Source organism: Pipra filicauda, unplaced genomic scaffold (assembly GCF_003945595.2).
Source record: "Pipra filicauda isolate LSUMZ 115617 unplaced genomic scaffold, ASM394559v2 scaffold5_size6683894_pilon, whole genome shotgun sequence".
In the NCBI taxonomy this organism is placed as follows: domain Eukaryota; kingdom Metazoa; phylum Chordata; class Aves; order Passeriformes; family Pipridae; genus Pipra; species Pipra filicauda.
Window position 1 is genome coordinate 6145535 of NW_024104754.1, and position 22818 is coordinate 6168352.

At 40.3% G+C, this 22818-nt stretch overlaps 1 protein-coding gene across 4 annotated transcripts in view; it reads right to left on the bottom strand.

Annotated features, from left to right (window-relative positions):
- Positions 1–3880: 3880 nt before the first annotated feature.
- PIKFYVE (phosphoinositide kinase, FYVE-type zinc finger containing) overlaps positions 3881–22818 on the bottom strand; it is a 65622-nt gene continuing 46684 nt past the window's right edge. For 3 of the 4 annotated variants that reach the window (XM_027731512.2, XM_027731511.2, XM_039388018.1), the window contains 18 exons: positions 22350–22463; positions 20951–21059; positions 20684–20838; positions 20024–20114; positions 18929–18989; positions 18219–18362; positions 17948–18068; positions 16730–16825; positions 15898–15981; positions 15312–15403; positions 14554–14718; positions 13928–13987; positions 13325–13501; positions 12505–12608; positions 12114–12242; positions 10559–10820; positions 8366–8440; positions 3881–7354 (listed from right to left, as the gene is read on the bottom strand). In XM_027731512.2, the coding sequence (XP_027587313.1) occupies positions 7239–7354; positions 8366–8440; positions 10559–10820; positions 12114–12242; positions 12505–12608; positions 13325–13501; positions 13928–13987; positions 14554–14718; positions 15312–15403; positions 15898–15981; positions 16730–16825; positions 17948–18068; positions 18219–18362; positions 18929–18989; positions 20024–20114; positions 20684–20838; positions 20951–21059; positions 22350–22463 (2155 nt within the window). In that variant the 3' untranslated portion in view covers positions 3881–7238. The other variant, XM_039388019.1, reaches the window with a different exon arrangement.

Consider the following 22818-nt stretch of genomic DNA (forward strand, 5'->3'; position numbering starts at 1 on the left):
TACATAGCTGTATCTCCAGCCTTCTCTAAGGACAAATCCATATATTTGCATGATCTGATTTTTACTAATCAAGGGTTTAAACTGGTTATTCAAGACCAGTGGAGCAGCACTATTACAGAATAAGAACATCTTGAATTAACCAGGTCCCTCAGTTTTCTCCTGTAGAATCATGGAGGTGCCAGTATCGTCTCATTCTTCAGAAATCAAATTACAATAAAGAAAAACCCAACGAACTAAAAAAACACATTAAAAAACAAATATAAAACCCCACCAAACCACACAGAATAATCCAAATCTTCTCTAAATGCAATGACAAGCTGTATTGGTCAACAAATATTTTAACATATACTCCCCTACCCCCAAAACCAAAAAGTTCAAAACAAATTATAGTTGTGTTAGTAACTGTTCTGATACTTAAATTTAATTTCATATTTTAAAAGAAAAACCTTCAACTTCATGTATCCAAGCAATAAACAAAGTGAAGACGAATCTGAAACAGTACGTGAGTGAATGCTATAATTTTAAATAATGCTCCACCATTCCTTAATCCCCCTCTCAAATCCCAAGGGTGAATAGCAATTTCACTCTCACCGTATAACCAAGATTGCTTCGCTTCTCCCTGTAGCTACCTGTAGATTGTGTTTATCACCCCTTATTCTTCACTCCTTTCCTCACTCCACTCTAGTGTAACTTGTTCAACTGAATGGACAAGTGTGAGGACCTGTGGGTTTTGACTGAATGACACAAAGTGGCTCAATCGAGTCAAAGCAGGGTAAGAACGCTCTCCCGGGGCCCCTGTTGCTTAGGACTTGCTGAGGTATGAAGTAAACTGGCAGCCTTGGCATATTCTCAGATGACAAACAGCAGACCATGAGGCTCATCGCTGCCTTTTCCTTCTAATTGCCCTAAAAAAAAGGGCAACACAGAACCAAACACAAAATACATGTATGCTGTACAACAGGTGGAATAATAGATACAGAAGTCTAATGGCTTTTAAATTTATCTCTAGCATCCTATTTTAATTAAAAGGAGGACTTGAATGGCTGTTTAAGTGTCACTGAATTGATTAGCTATCATGCTCTATCCTAAAAACAACAAATTTCCTAAAAGACATTTGGCTCATTTAGTTTCTACTGCTGCTAAGAGGTATAAAAATAGAATAAAGCAAAAATTTCAAGCAACATACTGGTTTTATACGGTCGGCAGTTGGAAAGATCATGTTTTGATCAAACTTGGCAAATTTGATTTTTTTCCATTCATGGGCATGCTTCACATTTAATTAGTTGTGGAATTTCAATGTATTTTTTCAATTTATAAAGAGACTTAAAATGTTTTAATATTTAAAGTTTTCACCAGGAATGCACAAAAAGAACTTATTTCATTTACTGAAACTTGGCATCTGAAAACAGTGACCTTCCAAGCTCAAATGCTTTCAACCTTGGTCTTCTCTCTATGCTAGAACTGGTTACTAATTTTTAAATCCACCTACCTGTAAGCCACCACACTTTCAATAATGAACAGTTGAAGTACTTATCCCCAACATTGAACAGAATGCTCCTTGTACTGCTAACTTTCTAGGCTCTAAAAGACTTCTCTATCTGCCAACAGATATTAATTACAGTTAGTTGAGCATAAAGAAGAATGTTTCCTAAATCAACGTATATGACCTCTGTATTCTGCAGACTATTTCTTGACTAAGACTACAAAAGCCACGTCGACGAGTTAATGAGCTGACGCAGCCTCTAAGAAAATGGCTACCTTACTTAAATGTCAGAGTTTCAAAAAACACTCAAGAGCTGAATTAAGTAGGGGCCGGGTTGTGTTATTGTCAAAACTCATTAGTTCTGGTGAATTCTTACTATTCAACTGAGCTGGAATGCAAAACAGGGCCTTAAAGATGTTCTGCTTTCTAGGGCTTAATTGACAGAAAGTAGAATATTGTTTTTCCATAAGGCAGGTCAAACTAACCTGAAGGAAATATAATTTCTGCATATTATAGGCTACTGTGGAGTCATATAAAGTTATTCTCTTTTTTTCTACCTTGTCAAGTACTACACATATCAGCAAGAATACACTTCAATCAGAATTGATTACAGATCAGCCATTAGAAATTTATATGGCTGACCTGGCCCTGTTTCCAGAAAATACTTTTCTCCCTATAGCATATGTTTTAAATAGGCTTTACTTTTGCTATGTCAGAAGATCCCAGCTAGTTCAGTAACAGGAGCCCATATCTAGGATAATATGTGTTTCATTTTTGCTGAGGCTATATTAGAAAAATATCCTATGTAAACAATGGAGAAAAGTTCTCCATATTATCATCCTGTCTCTTCAACTATAATTCAATGCTCTTTTCAGTAATTATGTTCACCTACTTTATTATCCTACCTTTGATCACTGGATCATTATGTCTTGAGCAACTTATTTATTTCAATTATATGCCACAGCAAGGGAACTTTGGCTGTAGTGCTCAGTTTTTCTGTTCAGGCTTGAGGCTAGAACAGCATGCAGGAAGTGCCTGTGTACCTGGCCAGCCATAGAGCAAAGAAGTGCCAGTTAATGTTCTTGCAGTACCTCCTATTACACTTTGTTCTTCTTTAGCATGAGCACACTTGTGCAGCTGCAGCTGTAAGGTACCCCTGTTCCAGTCACTGCTGCGAGAAAAAGGCTCATGGGGAGAATTACAGCTGTAGCAATGTACGTCTTCGTCTTATTCTGTTGCAGAACCTTTAGTAAAGCACTGGAATCTAACAGGCTAAAAATAAATAAACATTGCAATGTACGTAGAAGTATTAAACAAAATGCCTCCGAAATTTTGGACAAGTGAGAGATGAAGATTTGATTATGAAATCAACTTTTTATGAAGTACATATTCAGTTATTATGGGGCTTCTGTCCTCTACCTCTTCAGAGGTAGATTCACAGCACATTTAGAGATCTGGAAAACAGTACAGAGCTGTCACTAAGATCATATTTTCTCTTATACTTTTTATGTCCTGTGAGACAATTTAAGCAAACACATAGCCAGCCCTTGCACTAGAAGAACTGAAAACCTGGATTGCCAGCAGACAGCAGCAGTCCTTTACCAAGTGCTGGAAGTCCCACTTGGGTTACAGGAATGCTGTTCTGATAACCCTGCGTTTGTGCTTTTCAACGCAGCTTCTGGCTTCGTGCCAGAAGTCCCTCAAGTCCCACCACTCAAACTTACACAGCATAAGGCAACACTGCCCCTGAATTGAGTATCTCACCTTTTCCTTGCTCACAGCCCCACGGTGGGACAGCTTCTGATGCCATTTCATACTGCAGCAGATAAAAGAACTCAAACTCACCTGGCAAAAAGCGGTTATGGCACATAAGACAGGTAAATCCTTACGTTTTAGACTGAGTTTTATATTCTAGGAACCAACAAATCCCCTTCCCAGAACTAGCCTTAGCAAAGAGGTTACTATATACCAGGTTAATACAAAGCAATCAAGATACGACATTTATTTTCAGACCTCTTTGGATTTTTTTGTTTATCTAGTCCACCTAAGATTATGGAAATACCTGGAATGTGTTCTGCATCTTGGAAAAATTGGGCAAAGGCACACCACCATCTGCTGGACAAAACTGGATCAGCACTGTGGTGAAAAGCAGCTGGGAAGAAGACAGATTTGCATAAAGGTTATTTGCAGATTCTACTGCCACTGTCCTGGGGAGCTGCCCAGAGGTGCTGCTCCATTAGAGGAGGAGCTGCAAGGCACAGAGACAGGCATGTCTGCACTGCACGCAAGGCTGGCACTCTGCAGCACAGCATTTCTGCACAGCAAGCTTCAGCCTGGTCAAGAAAATGGGGTGCTATGAGACCTAACTGCTCCACACATGGAATAGACTCAAGTATATGTATTTTAGTCACTTTATTTGTATCTATATACATTACATTTTGATTCTCCAGGTAGTCAAGGCGGTTATTCTCAAATAGTTTAGTACATCAATTTTATAAAATACAGCTGAACCAAGGTAGAATAGAAATACATACATTATGGTACATTAAGTGCTTTGAATATTGACTAGTCTGGCCACCAGCTAGCAAGCAATTCATTTGGTTTTGGTCATTCTCACAGAGGAGAGTCCACAGATAACTTACTCCCCTGAGCCCTGCTGAACTCCTTTATCAGCAAGAGTCCCCCGTGCTTTTTGGGGACAGAATACACCCCTGGGCCACTACAAGGCATTCTGCTGTCTACATGATGACTCAAAGTCATTGCTTCTGACCGGGACAAGATTTAGACATTTGTCACAAGGCCTCAGATCAAAACAACAGAAGAAAAAGAGCCAGTGTAGCTCTGAAGAAATGCAGTCTTCATGTTTGAAACTGAGATTTACTTACACACATATATACTAAACCTGTGTTGTAAAAAAAATAAACTCTGACCAAATGGTTCATCCTTAGGTGTTCTACAGGGACACAGACCTAACACAGCCTCACAAGGAGCTCTCTCCAAGATCTCTTCTGCATGAAGCATTGCTCTCCTGAGAAAGTCAACTTTATAGCAATTGAAATGCCAGGACAACTCTTATTCTGAAAAGGGAACATTTGAGGAGACCCATTCAGCTGCTGGGATTTGAACTAGAAATGCTTACATGTCACATAGTGCCCAAAGATGTCCCAATTCCAGTTGATACTGCAGCTACTGTGTTACTCATGATCAGTAGTTTGCTATTTACTTCAGTCTAGTCAAGACTAGTCTATCAGCCACATCCTGGCCCAACGTCAGCTGTTAATGCCAGTTCAAGGTCACTCCTGTAAATCTCTCCAACTGCTGTAACTTCAGCCCAAGAAGATCACAATTCACACATTTGTGAACACATATGGAGAAACAGTGGAAGGTTCTCTCACCTCTATGGTGCTGAGGGCCTCATGCTGTCATGTACAGGGGAGTATTAGCTACCATCAGATGATCAAGTTGCTTTAGAGCCAGCTGCTTGGGACTCTGGAAGACAAGCAGTATAGAGGAGCCACACATCATAGGAGTAAAGGGCTACTAGTGACAGGACGGGGCTAGCATGTCACAGCTCTACATTAGCCTAGTGCAGATGCCATGATGTGCTCCATCAGCCAATCCACTTACTGACAAAGGTGGAAGCTAACATAATTAGCTGCTGTTGGGTCACCTTAGCTGAAAGTCAAGTTTTTTCCCTGTAAACTTTAGGAAGGGAAGGAGGAGGAAATATGTAAACTTCAACTAAGACTGGAACAGATTCAGGCTGCATGGCTTGTTCTTTCACATCGATGAACCAAGACAGAAGGTAGAGGCCATAGAAGTGAGAGTAGCACTGAGCTGATGAACTGGTCGACCTCATTAAAAAAGGCCCCACACACAGCTAGGCATCCTGGGAGTACATGTCAACAAAGGAGGCAAGATGTATCCCAGAAGTGATCAGCTGTACCTGATGCACTATGTTGGACTTAAGGAATTCTGGCAAGGAGTTCTGTGTCATCTTTCTACAGCACGCATCACTGCAGCCCCAGAAACAACTATTACATTTTACTGAGGAAGTGAGAATACTTGAATTTCTGCTGCTTCAAGCATCTTTGCTCATCCTCTAGTACGGTTTTGCAATAGGGTGGGGAAGACTTCTTCCAACACAAATGACTGTTGCCTCTGGCAGCTCAGACGTGAGCTGTTTGGTTTTGGAGCCAACAGCTCAATTCTCACTGTGGCCTTTTTCTTTCTCAGTGTTGCCTAGTTGTCATTCCTGAACAGCCACCAACATCTGCTGCAGAAGAAAATACTGAACACAGGAGGAGTGACTAAAATGCACATTTCAATCTGTAGTACAGTGAAGAAGGCATTATCAGGCAACTGGTTAGAACAAGCAAGTGATCACAAAGAGCTATCCTGTCCCAGATTCCATGTTCATTTAAAGTCCTTCCATTAGAAACTGGAAATCAAAGGACAGTATTCTTGCCTTTCAAACTCATAAAAAAGCCTCTTGTTTACTGGCCTATATTATAATGACACTAAAAAGTAAACTCATCACCTACAAAAGCAGGTAAAAATTAATAAAAATGGAAAGAAGTGCTTATTGTCATAACATAGAGATTCACAGATCTCTGTACATCTTATCCATCATACAAGACACCTGTTAGTACAGGTTTTTCTTTTTACAGAAAACAACTACATTCATCTCAGTGACAAAAAAAAATATTCATGTCATGAATGCAAGAAAAACATTCTCCTGGCAAAGTTTCACAATGAGGTAAATGCATTGCCTGAAAGTCCAGAGGAGCTGAAATGGCTTTGAAGTGATCTGCCAGGAATGATGGTTGCATTAAGGAGAAAGTTGTTGTTCTAAAGCAGTATGCTTCACTTTGTCTAGCAACTTACAGCCTTCTACTAAGGAAAGGGTTACTCTGCTTCATAACTATAATTGATCAAGTCTTGTTAAATTAAAGGGTTTATTTTTTTGGTTACCTGTTTCCAGGGATTTGGGCAACGTTCAGATCAAAGTACTGTTTAGGACTGACAGGATATGTTTTCGAGTTTGCAGTATGCTGATGACTGACAACCCATTTTTATGGGATTGAGCTAAAATGAAATTATGACAGATAAAGACAGAGTTGTACTGCAGTAATACAACTTAAAAGATGGAGTCATAGGGCATCATAGATATGGAGGTGCCTTAAAAAAATACTGCTCACAGAACCCAGGAAAAATTCAAACTACGGTACATAGGCAGGACAAGGTATTAATGGATCCTAAACAGGTCAACTACAGACCACTGCAACAATAGCAGAGCTCATGAATTAACTTCATTCTTCTCTCACCCATTCACACACAGGGGGTTTATTTCACATTTGCAGTACCATGCCTCTGGCTACAGAAACGTGAGCTGCACATATCCAACACCATTTTGGCAGTGCAAGACTTACAGAGATCATGTACTTCTACACCATCAGGATCTGGATAGTATCTCGTTTCAGTACTCTTACAAGGAGTATCACCTTCCCTACTGACAAAAGGGATGTCTCATCAGTGCTGTTCTGTGGTACCTTACATCTTACATCCTTACTGAGGCAGGTTTGCTTATCATCCTCCAAGAGAGGATTAAAGTGCAACAAGCAGATTTCACACTTCCCAACATGACACACACGGTCCGTGTAAACATGGAATTGCAATCCTCTGGACAGACCGCTGGACGAGAGTGGCCTATAATGTCACTGCCCTCTTGTTGTTTCCCAATATGGGCTTCAACTTAGCAATTCAGGCCCAGTCCTGTCCAATGGTCTGGCACCATCAGGAAATACTTGTCCATAGCTTCACAAAACCTGGTCCGGTACAGTTCTGGAGAGACCACAGTGGGCATCTTACCTAAGGTGTAAGAGTCAAGAGCAGTTAGAAATGGGTTAGAGAGTATACTGCAGTACAGACAGATGTCACATGAGATTATATCACTAGACAGCATAAACATGAAGGCAGCAAGACAGAAGGAAAAGTGTACAGTCTTGCACCTGGGAAAACATAATCCAGGAGCATAGCTGGGATCTACCTGTCTGGAGAGAAGCTCTGTAAAAGGGACCTAGGGGTCCTGGTGGACCAGCAACTCAAAATGAGTGAACAGTGCTGCTATTGCTGCAGGGAAAGCCAGCTGGGCTGTATCAACAAGGGTATCAGCAGCAGAGGTAAAGAAGTCATTGTCTCACATAATCAGAGCATTATCTTTCACCTGGAAGGTGCTACTTCCAGGCTACACTTGGAATACTGTGGTCAGTTTTGGTCCCTGATACACAAAACAATACGTGGACAGGTCGGAGGGTCCAGACAAGGGCCACAGAGATACAAGGACTGGGAAGCCCACCACATGAGGAAATGCTGAAAGGGCTGTGTTTGTTCACCCTTCCAAAAGAAGGCTTAGAGAAGACCTTATCACCATGTTCCAGTACTTATAGGGTGGCTACAAAGAAGATGGAGACTTCCTTTTCACAAGGAGTCACACAGAGAAGATGCAGTGTAATGGGTATGAGTTATTCCTGGGCAGATTCCAATTAAATAAATTTTTCACAATGAGAACCGTTAGCCATTGGAATAATATCCCCAGGGAAGTGATGGATTCCCCAACACTGGACACTTCTAAGATTCAGCTGCATAAGGTGCTTAGTCATCTTGTCTACACTGCGCTTTTTCCAAGAAAGGTTGGACCAGATGATTCTTGAGGTCCCTTCCAACCTGGTATTCTACAATTCCTTCCCCTATTCTGGACAATTTAAGCTACTGTCACAAATTTTCATGGTGGGGAAGCTGTGGATTTATTAGCACAGTTAAAGAAAGCTTCCAGGTAACAAGAAAACATGATCAAAAGTTTCACTTTCCTTCTGGACTTACCTTGTCCTCCCAAGATGCCAGTTGACTTTACTACCATTTCAAGCTTTTTGTCCCAGGTAAAAGTGCGAATGTAGTCTGTTTCAACAACAAAAAAAAAAAAACAATCCACACACAAACATGTTTTATCTGCCATAACTCAAGTAACATTGTTCTAAAATGTATCTATTTTCCCCAAAAAAGGGCAAGAAAGAAGTAGCCTTTCATAGTCAGAGCTTCAGTGTTTTCCCTACCAGTTGCCTTACTATCTGTAGCATTGATTACATTTGGGTAGGGTGAATACAGTATTTCCAAAGCCCAGCAAGAGCACAATCAACTCCTCCCATCTCTACAAAAACAGACTGCCCAGGCATGTCTGTCTTATCCATGTTAGAGTATCAAGGGCTCATTTACAAGAGTCACTTAGCTCACCCTTTATCCCAGAAACCCCACTTTGCCATAACAGCTCCCACCGCCTTACTGCAACAGCCAGCAGCATCAAGGCTTGGACACCTCTCCATTTAAGCCAGTATTTCTCATCATTGCAGCCACCCACAGGTTTGATAACAGAAAGCAAATCCTTTCCACTTCATGTTAGGGAAGAGCAGAAACATCACCAGTGACCCTGACTGGAAGAGGAGGTTGCAAGAAGATGACTTCAAAATTGTTTCCAAGCCCCTTTCAGAGAAAGCACGCTCGGTCATTACAAGCACATGAACACCACAGTCTGCAAAGCTGAAGCTGCAATAAGATCAGTTTTTCATTACTGGATATCATTACCTCCTAATATTTGACTACAACTGTGATCATACAATTTTGAATCTACTGTTTCTATACTTACAGAAGGCCACTATTAGTATCTAAGCTGCGCTTTACAAGAACTCATCCAGACCTAGCAATCTTAACACTTATTCTTTTATCTGAATACTCTTTGAAAACACTCCTTTGGTGTTTTGGGACTGATATCATCAGTTTGTGCACTAAATACTGTCAATTCATGCCCCAAGATCCAGAGTCCCACATAACAGGGGCTACAAAAAAAGTCTTCAAAGCTTTTTACAGGCCTCTTTCCTGTACCACATTAGGATCTAAGATGGGTAGAGCTACTGACCTCAGACTCAAATGCAGACCAAGCTAATGGTTTTCAGTTCCAGTCCAATGCAAATTTAGCTTGAGTACTTTGTAAGTTCTTGGGGTATCATTTAGAGAACATTGTGATAGCCTGATACAGCAGACGTTCTCTCTTCTTGAACATATTTGTTTTCAACAAATTCCTTCAGATAGTTATTGTTAAACAGTGAAGGAACTGTTAGCTTTAAACATCATATAAAATATACTCTTTAATCAGATAAGACTTGACACAGGACAACAAAAAGCCACACGTACAGAAGGAGCACAGTCTCATCCTATTTACCTAAACATTCAAGAGTCTACGAAACCCAAAAGTAATAATAACTTGCAGTTCTTTGTAGCTGGGACTTTAATTCTCAACTAGAAATGTTATTAAGTGGCTTTCAAGCTTTATCAGAATAAGAGTAATCCAGATCTCCTGGCTTGAGATCTCATCTGGAAGCATTTCTGAGCTAGGTTTCAAGACCAATTCATTTCCACGAATCATTTCCACATCCTTTATACAAGTCTCCAAGTCCTTTATACAACACAAGTTTGCCTGTCTAAAGACAAAGCTCTACTTTTCCATCACAAGTCAGAGGACGCAGCAAGGTAATTACTGCATTGCCACCCATTTATCCAGGTCAGACTACATGATCACCAGTGATCCCATGATGTTTAACTTCCACCTTCCAATCCTACCAATACTGTTTCTCCTTAGATCCCCTCCACATGAGTTAAAATTTAAAAGACTCCGTAATGACTAAAGTTCAAAGATTAATTAAAAGCATACAACTGGATGTATGCATACAACTTCCCTGCTTCAACTGGAGTCAAAGGTAGGTTAAACACCAACTTGAGTGCTTTTTCACTACCTGTGAGGCCTCCTGTATATCCTCTTAGCAATGCAAATGCTAATAATAAGTCTATACAGGGATTTCCTGTCCCTATTTTGAATACCCATAAGGGGGTATTCCACCAGGGAGAAGACAAGATTTCCTGACACACATCTCTGTGGTGGTACAGTTCTAAGAGTACTGTAAACACCTAAGCCAGAAGAAAGCTGTTTCACCATCTGAAAGCAAGAAAATACAAAAGACAACCTACCAATGATCCCAACAACCAGTTCATTGTTGGTATCATCACGACCCACCAGCAGGGAATAGTCGATGATGAGATGGCTGGAGAGGAACTGGGAATCGCTGTGTATGGAAGCTCTCAGCACAGCTTTGCAATGGGAACGGATGTACAAAGGATTGTCCCGAACCATCTTCAGAAGGTTTTCATCCAGCAGGACTACATCACAAGTTTCCTTGCCCGTTTCAGTTTTAACATTTCTATTCCGGAGGGAGCCCTTCAGGTCAAACACCTGCAAACGGAGAACAGCACTACTTTGTTCCATTTTTCTGTAGAGTTAAAGACTTCAACACACCTGTTTGAGAAGGTAACACAGCAGAGCAACTGTTTCCTTCTCTGCAGGAGTAAGACAGTTAACAAACAGTATTTTAGTACTACAAGAATTAGTTTCCTGAGTGGAGAGTAGCATGTAAGCCTAGGTGAAAGCTCTGCCACCTCAATTCACAAGTTTTAGGCAAGTAATTTCATTAATATTTAGTCTAATTTAAGGGAAAAAAAGTGTCCTATTTTTTTATATTGGTTAGGTAAACTCAGTTTTCCACCCAGCTTCTACAGAGTCCATGCTGGTAAAAATAAAGCCAATTAAGAGGAAGGTGGGTTGTGCACGAATCATTGTTTAACATCTGGCAAAGTTAACACTGGCAAAGCAAGAGACAGACCATCGTTAGGTTGGAAAGGATCTCTGGAGGTCTCCGGTCCAAAGTCCTGCTTGAAGCAGGCCCTGTTACAGAAGGTTGTTCAAGCTCTGTTCAGTGAAGATTTAACTAACTTCAGGAAGAGAGTCTGTCTGGGTTTCTAATTTCTAGTGCCTGAGCCCTCCTCATGATTTAAACAACAAACAAACAAAAAGAAAACCCACAACAATATCCTTTATATCTATCTAGAATTCTCTCATTTCACTTCCTCCCACAAACATCCCCTGTTTGAGATCAGGCACTGGGAGGTAAGGTAGAAAGAACTGATACTATCTACTTAAGTAGTGACACTTTTTCGAATTTCTTTTTCAGCACCAAATCTCTATTTGAAAAGAATTTCCCTCCAATCATTTTAAGGTCTTCATTCTACAGCCTGACAAAGATTGTTTTTCCTTGACTAAGAGCAAGACTGAAAACTCAGAATCTTGTCCCACACCTGAAGTGGTTGCAAGAAAGAACAGTGGGTTGAAAACATTAATAGTTCCCCCCACTACAGTAACTCACAACTTCTGTGAGTGAGGCTCTAATTCTAAATCAGTCTGTAATCCCAGTCAGTTTTTCTGAAAGCTTTGTAAAAAGGTTTCATAATTTCCTAATTAGGTTGGTAATGCTTTCTCTCAAATATGAGAGATACAGGGACAAACAAGACTTCTAAAAACTGAACCCCGCACTACAGCTACCTGAACTAGCCAATACAGGCACCAAGTTAATGAGGAGCACATAAGAAGGAAATGGGCATGAACTGTCATCTCTGAGCAGTGCTAGGTACAGACAGCACATGCTCCCAGTCACAACTGCACTGCAAGGGAACAGAAACGCTTCATTCTTACCTGAGCCATTTTCCTGCCATAGAAAAGGTTTTCCATAACAAGCAGATCCAGCTTCTTTTCAGTGTTGTTTTGAGAGTTCTTGTAACCAATTCGATATACCCCAAGGATTTTGGCGAGCGCTGTGGGCTTCTGGTGAAGAGAAGCCATAGGTTAAAACCCCTATGTAGAGGCAATCAGCAATCAAATACTAGAAGCACCACTGTTCTGTCTGACTGTGTATTTCAGCTTAGAAGCCCTAGCAAAATTTCCATTGAATATTTCAAAAACAAATTATTTGTGTATCTCATACCCTCTGACATTTTCTTTTATTTAAATGAAAAGGGTTGATAGAAACTGTTACTAGTCTGTAAAATACAGAACATTGCCTAAAAAAAAGGAATTTTTTTAATACCTTCTGCTGAACTGCATTAGTGATGTAAGTGAAGTAGTGTGGAGCAAAATCAAGGAATGACTGGACTTCCAGACGAGGCATTTGCTTCAAGATGAATCTATCATCTGTTTTAACATCAGACAGAGGAAATTGGGTTACATACAATAAGTGATGTATTATTTGCAGTTTCTTTAGGACGGTCACACAGCTGAAAAGGTTTGAAAAATTAAAGTACTACATTCTCTTAAATCCTTACCTAAAGAAGCTCATTTTTTGCTTCATATATTCTGAATTTCAGAATTTTAGCCTCTCTGGATTTCAGCCTTCTAGTAAATCAGGGAGAAGAGACAGCTTACATTTGACCTACCTCATCTATATGGGCTTCCTATACAGACAACAGAAACAGCCTACAAACCTTTTCATTCAATACTTGTTTCAAGTAGGGGCCCAGAAACAGTCACAGTTTAAAAAAAAAATTAAATTAACCATAGCACGTGATATTAAATAAACACTGTGGTTTTAGTAACCAGTTTTTCTTGAATTATACCCAAGTTTTTGTTTTCTAAAGCCTGCCTAAAAGAGTATAACCCTTCTGCTCAACGGGCCTTCCTAATTGCTACTGCTGAAAAACAGAATTACATTTTGTTCTTCTGCACACACAAAAAGACAAACAATTTGATACTGAAGACGCCAGAACAATCTATTTAACTTTCCCTTTTTAAGCAGCCACTTCAGTCAGCAACCCTCTGGATAGAGGTAATCAGGCTTTAAATGACACACTAACCACCATCATTCCCAAATAATGCCATCCAATTACAAAGGGGGAAGAAGCTGCATTTACCTTCAGTCACATAGAATGCAGCTCCAGACTTGCCACCTCGTGCCTGCCAGGGCATAGAGTGGGAGAGGGACCGGATGAAGTCCTCTTCACTGCTTCCCAGTATCACCTCACGCATCTTGTGAAACTCGCCAGCATAATAAATCCGGCAGTAGAACTTGGCATTCGCATCTGAAAACTCTGCAAAAAACAGTTTTCTTCAACAGCAATATGCAATACTCACTGACTAACTGAGATGACACTTTGAAATTTAACTGATGTCTAGAAGAATATTATTGTGCTAAACATCCCTCTCACGCTTATTGTAATTTGGAAGTTTCAACGAATAGGATTTAAATGGAAAACTCACAGGACAGTCAACTCCCTTTTGGTAAGCCTACAGTTTATGCCATGGGATAGCAATCAGACAAAAGATCAGTTGAAAAAGAAAAGTTCATAGGGTACTTTTGCAATAGAAATTAATTACAATAAGTAAAAATTGCACTGCTTTTTTTCTTGATTTGTTTTTCCTTTGTGCCAAATACAAAGAAAAAATAATTATTAACTTCAAGATTTCCATTACATTTGCATGAAGAAAGGAGTTTGTTATTATTTACAACTACTCACGGAGCTCCACATGGGGATTCACCAGCTGTTTCTTCTGTCCATCTCCTCCATCTCCGTCATCTGAAGGCATAAAGGGACCATTCTGTCAGAGCTGTTCATCATTATTACTGAGAAAGCCACATCAGATTCTACTTGTAAACTGACATTACAAGAAAAATCTTTTCTTTCTTTTTCAAGAATACAGAGGGAATTAGAAATACAACTACAATTGTATGACATAACACATATGCTAGAAGGGCACTGCTGTTCATGGACACATAAGTCCAAGCTTTCTCTTTCTCTTCACTCATTTTCCATGAACTGAAAGGATGAAAATTAAACAGCAAGTGAGAAAGAGCAACTGGGCTGCTTAATTGCAGTCAGCTCAATCCAAAGACGTTCAAACCCAGACTCAATGTACCTATCGTTTGGATTTGAAAGATCCTATTTCCCTTATCACAAAGCAGAGCAATGTCTTTAGGAGAAACCCACATTTGACGTTCAAACAACTCATTTTCAGTACATGTTGAGTAACCTTGGACTGTTGAAAAAGCATGAGGAGTAGTGTATTCCAGGCCTTACATATATGAATGAGGTTTGGGAGGAGTAGCAGTCCAAGAGAGAAGATGGACTCAGCAGTTTTGTACCTTGAGCCTCTGCTCCTTGGTTTTCTGCTCCCTCTTTGCCCATCTGTCCAACCTGGTAGTAAGCACTGTCAGCACCACGTAAGGTCTCTTTCTTCTGGGAAGACAGGTCTGGGCTCTTCCCTCCCGTGCCACGGAAGAAAGACAGAACACCAGATGTTTTCTTTGCTACAGTGAAAAGAAATAAAGATGGTGTTGGCATTTCCATGGGCAGTTTAATAAAAGCATAATTCATATGAGTATTCCCCATTCATTGTTCTAATTGGAGGAATGATGTCATTCAACTGTAACTCATTTAGTATTCTACAGGCAACCAAGGTCCATGAGGTTAGCTGATACAGTGTTCTGAGTAGCACCCTAGAATGCAGTCATTTGAAAACAGACCAAGCATGAGCGTCTTTAACATACTAAGAACTTCGTATCTTCATTCCAAAATATTTTAATTGCCATCTTTTTAAAAACGGCAATGCCAAAAGAGGGCATTGTACCAAACAGGCAACTAAGTCCAAATATTAAATCAAGAAAATGAGTCTGATCCCATAAGAATCAGAGAAAGACTTCAAAAAACAAACACACACACACCCACACACACACCCCTTTAATGTTTTACATGAAGTCAACTCTAAGACTAGTTATGATTTCAATTCAGAATGCTTTTTCCTTTTTCTAATTTAACTTTCACATCTAGAATCCAGGTTAAGTGGACTCAAGTCTGAGCTGAGATAAGCATCACGGATATGATTTTGGCAAAACGGTCTTACGCTGTTCTGGTTCTGCACCGCGATTCGAAGGACCCATGTTGGCCTCGGGCAGGCGGACAGGGCTACTGCTCTTTGGTTTGCTGTCTGACATGCTGAAAGGAGAAAGAAAAATTAGTCATGAACCCAAAAAATACTGCCACCTGAGATGCTACTCCTTTATGCCTGGACATTTACTTCTCCCCCATGCCTAACACTAAGTACTGCTAAGGGAAGAAGACACAGTTTAAAGTTGTAACGGTGTAGGACTCTCCAAAGTTGTCCTCCTCCACTTTCCTAAAAAAAAAACAAAAACACTCAGGGTCCATAGCAACAATTCCACCCATCACCATAGGAAAGGTAAGCAGGCCCAGTAATGCTACCATGCACACAGTCCAGGGATTAGGTGATGAAGCCAGTACAGCCCCTAATATGAAATGGAAACTCACGTACTACAAGTATGTGTTAGTTACATGGAATGTGTCAGATTCCATCAGAAAGCAGAGATCCTAACAGGGGCATATTTTGAAGGTTCTTCCCCGTCTAGTTTTGGCTTATTCACTACAATCACTGTCTCTTCACTCTGTGTACTATATTTACTGCATGTAACCTGTTCAGCTGTAGTACTTCTTCAGAACTGTTCTTCAGAGATGCTTTGGACAACTCATCCAGGGCATTTCTGTACTCCTTGCAACTGAAGGGGAAAGGAAAATAAATTAAATAAAGAAAGAAAGGGAAAAAAACCAACAAAAATGAAGAGTTAAGTGTTCTCTGCAAGACTAACACCAACCCAAAAATTCAGTTCAGAGACAACCACAGGAAACAATACATCACAGTAGAAAAATCCCTGCTTCATTTTTTCTTATAATTAGAACTTAATTTCCTTAAAACATAAGCTGCTCTAAATAACACTGCAGGAAAAATCTCCCCTTGTTTCTCCTCTACCCACAATTTAAGAATGTGCTTCTTCAAAAATCTACTCCCTTGTGACACACAATCCCCAAGGTTTACTGAAGCAGCTGATTTGGAGAGCTGAGTAGTAGCAAGAGCTGCTACCAAAGGTAGCAAGGGACAGACTGCAGTATCAATACCAACTCTTGTTCCCTAACTCAGTTGCACTTCCTCCAGGTTGGAGAGGCCGAGCAAACTTTAGTTGCACTTCTTTCTCTAATAATATCTCATTACAAGGAACACTACACAGCTAATTAATTTTTGTGTACTAGAGTTCAACTAAAACAGTCCGAAATCTAGTTGCAAGTTGGAAAGTCTACTTTCCATATCTTAGTAGTAAAAGGAGAGAACTTCAGCTCTGGCAGAAACTCTCAACATGGCTTAATGAAGAGATTGTCATGTTCCCTACCGTTACGATTTAAATACTCCTTGAACACAAAAGCTGCAAAAGTACAAAGTGTGTCAGATGAACAGCAAAACCACACCAGTACCTGAGAGCAAAAGCTATGATGGAGCTTGGTTCTTTCTCACAGACAGCAATAGGTACACGTTCATGCTCATACATTAGGTAGTGCTTATCCGGGTCACTAAATGAAAATGACAGACTGTTAGTAGATCATAAAAGTTTGTGGAAAGAAAAGAACCTTTGGTCAAAACCCAAATCTCATCACTGCACTCCCAGGCAAAAGCTGCAAGTCTCATCATGGAAACAAAGCTTCCCAGATCAGCTTCTCCCAAGAGACACATTCATAACTATATGGTTAATTCTAAATGGTAGTGTTAGAGCAGTCAGCATTTCAAGCAAGCTGCTTATATCAGAAGACCAGCTCCAAGTTAGAATAAGAGTCTATATCTGTTTAGCAGCCATTGTTTCTAATGGCATCGAAACCTGCCTGAATTTGGTTTGACTGTCCTGCAGCATAGCCTGCAGAGTGAAAGAAGGGGACAAACCTGGACTCTTTTCTGAACAAGTGGTTTAGCACAGAAAATTGCCCAAGACCTCCTGGGTTCCTGTAAGATTTTCTTTACTTATCTGTAGGGTCCAGTCCTTTAGCTTTTTCCTCATTAGCCCAAGGCCTCTGCTTCTACTCTGGGGGTAAGATTCAGAAGTTAAACCCAGGCTGCCAAACGTTAGGCTCATGTCAAACGAGAAACACTACAAAGCACGCAGACCAAGTAGCTGAAAGACTTTCCAGCCTGCCCATCTTCACATGAGAGGGGGACTTGAGGGCACATGCAGTAGCCATTGAACCTGACCTACACCCAGAAAATGCCAATTTGAGTCCAACCCTTGGAAGAGGTCTGGAAGCAAAAACAAGAGGCAGGCATGTAGCTTTAGTAAGTCTTTGCTAAGGAAGGACATTTCCACTCCCTCCCCGCAGCAACGAAGTTAGAAGGCACCTTTCTCCCCTTTTCCCCCACCCATTTGTCTCCCACTAGAGTTCTGAGGAGACAACCCTGCTAGGTCAAGAAGAAACTGATAATGTATTTACATGAGGGCACATCATTAATAAGAAAGGTGAGTAACCCATAAAGACTTAGAAGGGACACAGAAAACATCCTAGCTTGACAAAGTCCTATGGCTTATTCAGAGGCAAACTCAATTAATTACTTAAATTATATACTGAGCAAAGAAAGCATGCACAGCTCTGTCCGCAATTTGACCAGGCTGCTAATTTTGTACATTATATATATTATGCAGTACTTACAAGGGAAATGGAATGGGGTTATAGTTGTTTCCAGGCAAAAAGTTAGCCAAAATAGCTTTCATAGTAGACTTCTCCTTCACTTGGCTGTCTGTAGATCCCAATGAGTGTCCATCAAACACATCTGGAACAGACATAAGTTAAATCTATATCACAATATCAAACTTGAGAAGGATGGCAACAGACCAGAGAGTTACCAGATTTGCTGTTTCCTTCTTCTACACTTGCCACAGAGAAGCAAGAGAAAGAATACAAGACCACAACTGAACTGTACCTTCTGAGCTGCTTGTTGTATCCTGTTCAGACAGTGTGTTGGCACCAGCCATATGCTCCGATACGACCTCTGGGGAAGTGGGCAGCTGCAGATGGGAGGAGCCTGTGGAGCTCTGACTTGATAACGTAGTCAGGAAACGATCCTCTGAGAGTTAAAGACATGAGAAAGCATTTTACATACCTGTCAGAAGCGATATTGCTTGTTCCCAGCCCAAGCTACCACCAGCATCTACTTTCAAAAAGTTTTTACTTAGAAAGCAGGTAGGGCCACACAGAGCAAAGGACGGGGCAAGCTAATCCATGTAGTACATAACCTCCAAAAACTGTATACTCTTATAACTACTACCTTCACTTCCCACAAACTCTCAGTATGCCTCACAGGTCAGAGGTCTCAGCATCCATAACACAGAAGAGGTGAGAGGTATTTCCCAAATTCCCTGTAGTTATTCAGTTATTTACAAAGCCTCTGAAAATTTTTCAACTCAAGTTCAAAAGAAAACCCTTGGTGGCCAATTTAGTATCATTAGTAATTCAGCTTCATATTACCAGCAGATAGCTGATTTCTATCTTACTATTAGAAAGAGCAAATCTGACACAATGGAGATTCGCTGTTCCTCCCAATTATCAAATTTGACGCAAGTTCCCTTGTTATGTCAGGGAAAGGGTTACAGCAAGCTTCTTTTGGTAGCTTATGAAACGTAAGTAACAGACCTTTCTCTCCATTTTGCAGTGCTGGAGAAGCATTGCGTGGGGAAGCATCCATGCTACTGATCTAGGCAGAATAACAAAATACCAATGTTGATGCCAAGCTCTTTACAGCTGTATCCGCTCCTCTGTGGAACACTTGCAAAAACAGATGAACCACAAGAGAGCACTCCCACCCACTTCTCAGCCTCTGAATTGTCACTGTATCTGTTAGCACAGGAGAAAAACAAAGCAACAGCAACCCAGGTTCACAAGATACTTATGATGGCTATCATCTGTGCATGCTGCTTTAAACACTACACTGTCCCTCTATATGAACCTACTTCCTGCTAGATCAAGGGTTAGTTTATTTTAGCAGCTTAACACAAATGTGTTAAGTGGAAAGGACGTGTATCCATGCAGCAGAGCAAATCCAGGGTCTCATGGGGTTTTTTAGTGCACCTTGCTAATGACAGAACTATTGGGAGTTCAGCCTCCCTGCATGATGGTTATACTCTGGACTGCCTTGCAGCCCAGACATTTTCCTCAGAGTACCAGCTCCCCACAGGGTGAATGTTCAGCATGCTGGCAACTGTACACTTGGACAGAGCTATTGAGGCAGCAGTCCAAAATCATTTGGACCTCAGTCAATTCCCACATGGCACATCACAAAGCAGGGGTGATCCCGCTTTGATTATCAATCCTTCCTATATCATTTCCTCTGCTTCTCAATATTTTTTGTCTTTTCTTTTTCACAAGGGATACACCTGATGGGCAGTAACGTAGGGTCTATTCAGATGACCCAATTCCTATCTAGGCATACACATGACAGTGACTGCAGCTCTCTGCTGGTAGTGTTCATATCAGCACTACGCAAACATCACAGAAGATCATCAACTCCTATTCATACTTAAGTCTTCTTCTATACAATATGGCTCTTAGTTCACATCTTCAGGAAAAGATACCTATACTAACATGCAATTGAAGCTTTTACAGCTGAAAACTACAGGATGCAGTAAAACCAGTTTACTAATTATTAAAGTGAACCAAAGCCAGTCTTAAGACTATTGTGTTGCCACAGGAAAAAAAATGTTTAAGAGGCTTCTAGCCTGCTACTCATACCTTGCTTTCTTCACCTTGCCTCAGTCTTCCAGGGCTGGGAGGTACCGATGGACGTTTTCTCCCTTTCTCTTGCTGGAAGAGATCCTGCAATCTTAAATTAAAAAAAATAAAATTAAAAACAAACAAACAAACAACAACAACAAAACCCACCAAACACAACAACCCACATAAAACATTGTACCAAAGAAAAATTAATCAAAAGATAGTTTACTGGTACTATTTCTAATTGACACAAGTTATGAAGTTTCTCCATACCAGAATACAGCCAGCATGATTTCACAAGTCTTTACTGTAAACTCAGACTGCTGTTAACATGTGCCAAAGCAATGTTTCAAATGGCCAAAGACAGCACATTTTCTTCACCTCTGAGATAATTTCACCCAATCAACTGGTCTCCCATGCTCCCCTCTTCATATCTTTTCCACATTTATTTAAATGACACTTTTTCCTCCAGATGCAAGTTGTGTTCTAGTATTATATGGGCCTCAAATGATTTCTGTTTCAATCAACCAGCTCCGTGGTCTTAATCAGTAGAGGACATTCAGCACAAGCTATAAAGAGCAACTGTGCTATAGGGAAAGACAGTACAGCAAAACCTCTTCACTCCTATAACCAACACAGTATCAGTGTTGCTCACAATTCCAACATGTGTCCTCTTACCTATTATTCCAGGCTTGTAGCATCTCACAAAGTCCTTGCTTTTTAGCTATCAGAGACTCAAAAACAGATTGCAGCTGTTGAGGTGTGTCTAATGATGATGAAAGCAGCCTTGCTTGCATTTTCTCAGTCCAGTTTCGAAACTCCCCTTCTTCCATCTGTCAGAAGAAAAACTGTCAGCGTTCTGTCACCTGAGATGACACAAAACCTGAGTGGCTCCCACCCACATTTTTCAGCCTATAGTCTGCTGATGTGAAAATAGTCTATTACCTCCTTTTGGGCAAAGAGGTCTTCCATCTTCTCTTCCCTCGTTTTGCTGAAAGTATCCGTTTTCAGAGAAGCAAGGCGATCATCAACAGCAAGATACACTTGTGACACTCTGTCAACAGGGATGCAAAGAGTTAAGCTGTGACTACTTGTAGCATCTTCAACATTCTCTAATAATAAAGTCTGAACATGTTTAAGGTTAGCATTTGAGAATACAAAACACAACACATGACAGCCTTCCTGCACAGTAGGCTGTCCCACTGAATTTAGAGAGGAAGTTGGAAAAACTTAATTAGTAACAGCAGAAACCTAAAATTTACACACAACTGATATTTGTCTTCACAATTTATTCTTAACAGTGGAAGTTGTCAGAGATGTAATGCATGTCACAAATGCATTACTAACAAAGGGGAACTGTTGTGTCACCTGTGACTAGGAAGAATCTCCACCAGCAGACTCAGAAAAAATAAGTACCTCTATCTGAGCTCTAAACAAAGCTCCACAGGTTTTGAAGTCAGGTGGTCACAGAGACATCAGCTATCCAGGAATGCTGTGACCAGGCAGAACATTAGTCAGGCTGGATTTAACACAGTTTTTATCAGGCCTGTCTTCCACCTTTTTGTTCCTATATACAGAAGATGTCTAGGCTTATGGTAGTTTACCTTACACTACAAGAAGGTACCAGTCTGCCTGCTATCATCATATTCGATAGCTAACAAAGGCAATTACTTTTATACACCAGAGAGTTTAGTTGCTCCATGACCAATATAATGAAGACAGTTCTATTTGGACAACAGATATGAGCAATGTATTTGCAGGTTTTGGGGATGAAGACATAATTTAAACTCAGTCAGATGCTCTATACAGCAATGTTAGGGTAAGGGCACAAAGTATTATCTGCAGTTTTCAGATTAGTCTTCTAGGACCACCTCCTTCTCTGTTTCATTTTTAGCATTAGAAGGAGGAATTAAAAATACTTTAGTTGTGCTTGAGAAGGCATTTCATAAGAAAAGGTGACGTTTCAGACACTGGCTGACGGTCAACCTTTCAGTGGCTACCTGGCAGCATCATTCAGAAACATGCTATATCACTCAGCTATCAGTGCAATATTCAGGAATGGAGAACAAAAGAATCTTAGTTTCTACTGGCTATGTTTAAGCTGAATTGCCACTAGACAAAAATGTGAGTGATTAGTACAGACAGAGCAGGTAAAAGTAATAAAAAAAATTTCAATAACACTCTCTCTTAGAAATATATACACATGTTTTAAACCATTACTTTTCTATCATATAATGAATAAATATTTAGCAAACCTCATCATACTAGCAAAAACAGTTATGTGTTCTGCTAATAAAAGTACAAAATACAAATAAGATGAGGAAGACATTAAAAAAAAGCTTACTTTTGTGAGAAATCCTTGAGATCCTGCAAAATATTAACTTTTAATGGAGCCTGCCGTTTGATATATATCTTGGGGAGTGGGACACACACTTCAAGCAGCCGGATTGGAGAGTAGCTGAGAAGGCAATACAACAGCTATTAACAAGACTCACACCATACAGTACCAGTTCTACACCATATTGAGGTTTGAGGCCTTTATATGAAAAAGGGCATTGTCAATGTGTCCAGGGCTTTTCTACTTCTAATAGTGATAACACCCTGTTCATGTATCTTCTAGGTAGAAGGTAAAACCACAGATCATATTGGAAAAACAAAATTCTGAAAGCTTTTGGAATTACATAGAGAAAAGTGTTTCTCTTATGTATCATGAACTGGAACCATCCATTCTTAGAACGTTGCTCACCACATGTAGGACAGTGATGGCACCACAATGCCCTCTGCAAGCCAGCAAACAATCCTGCACTTGTGGT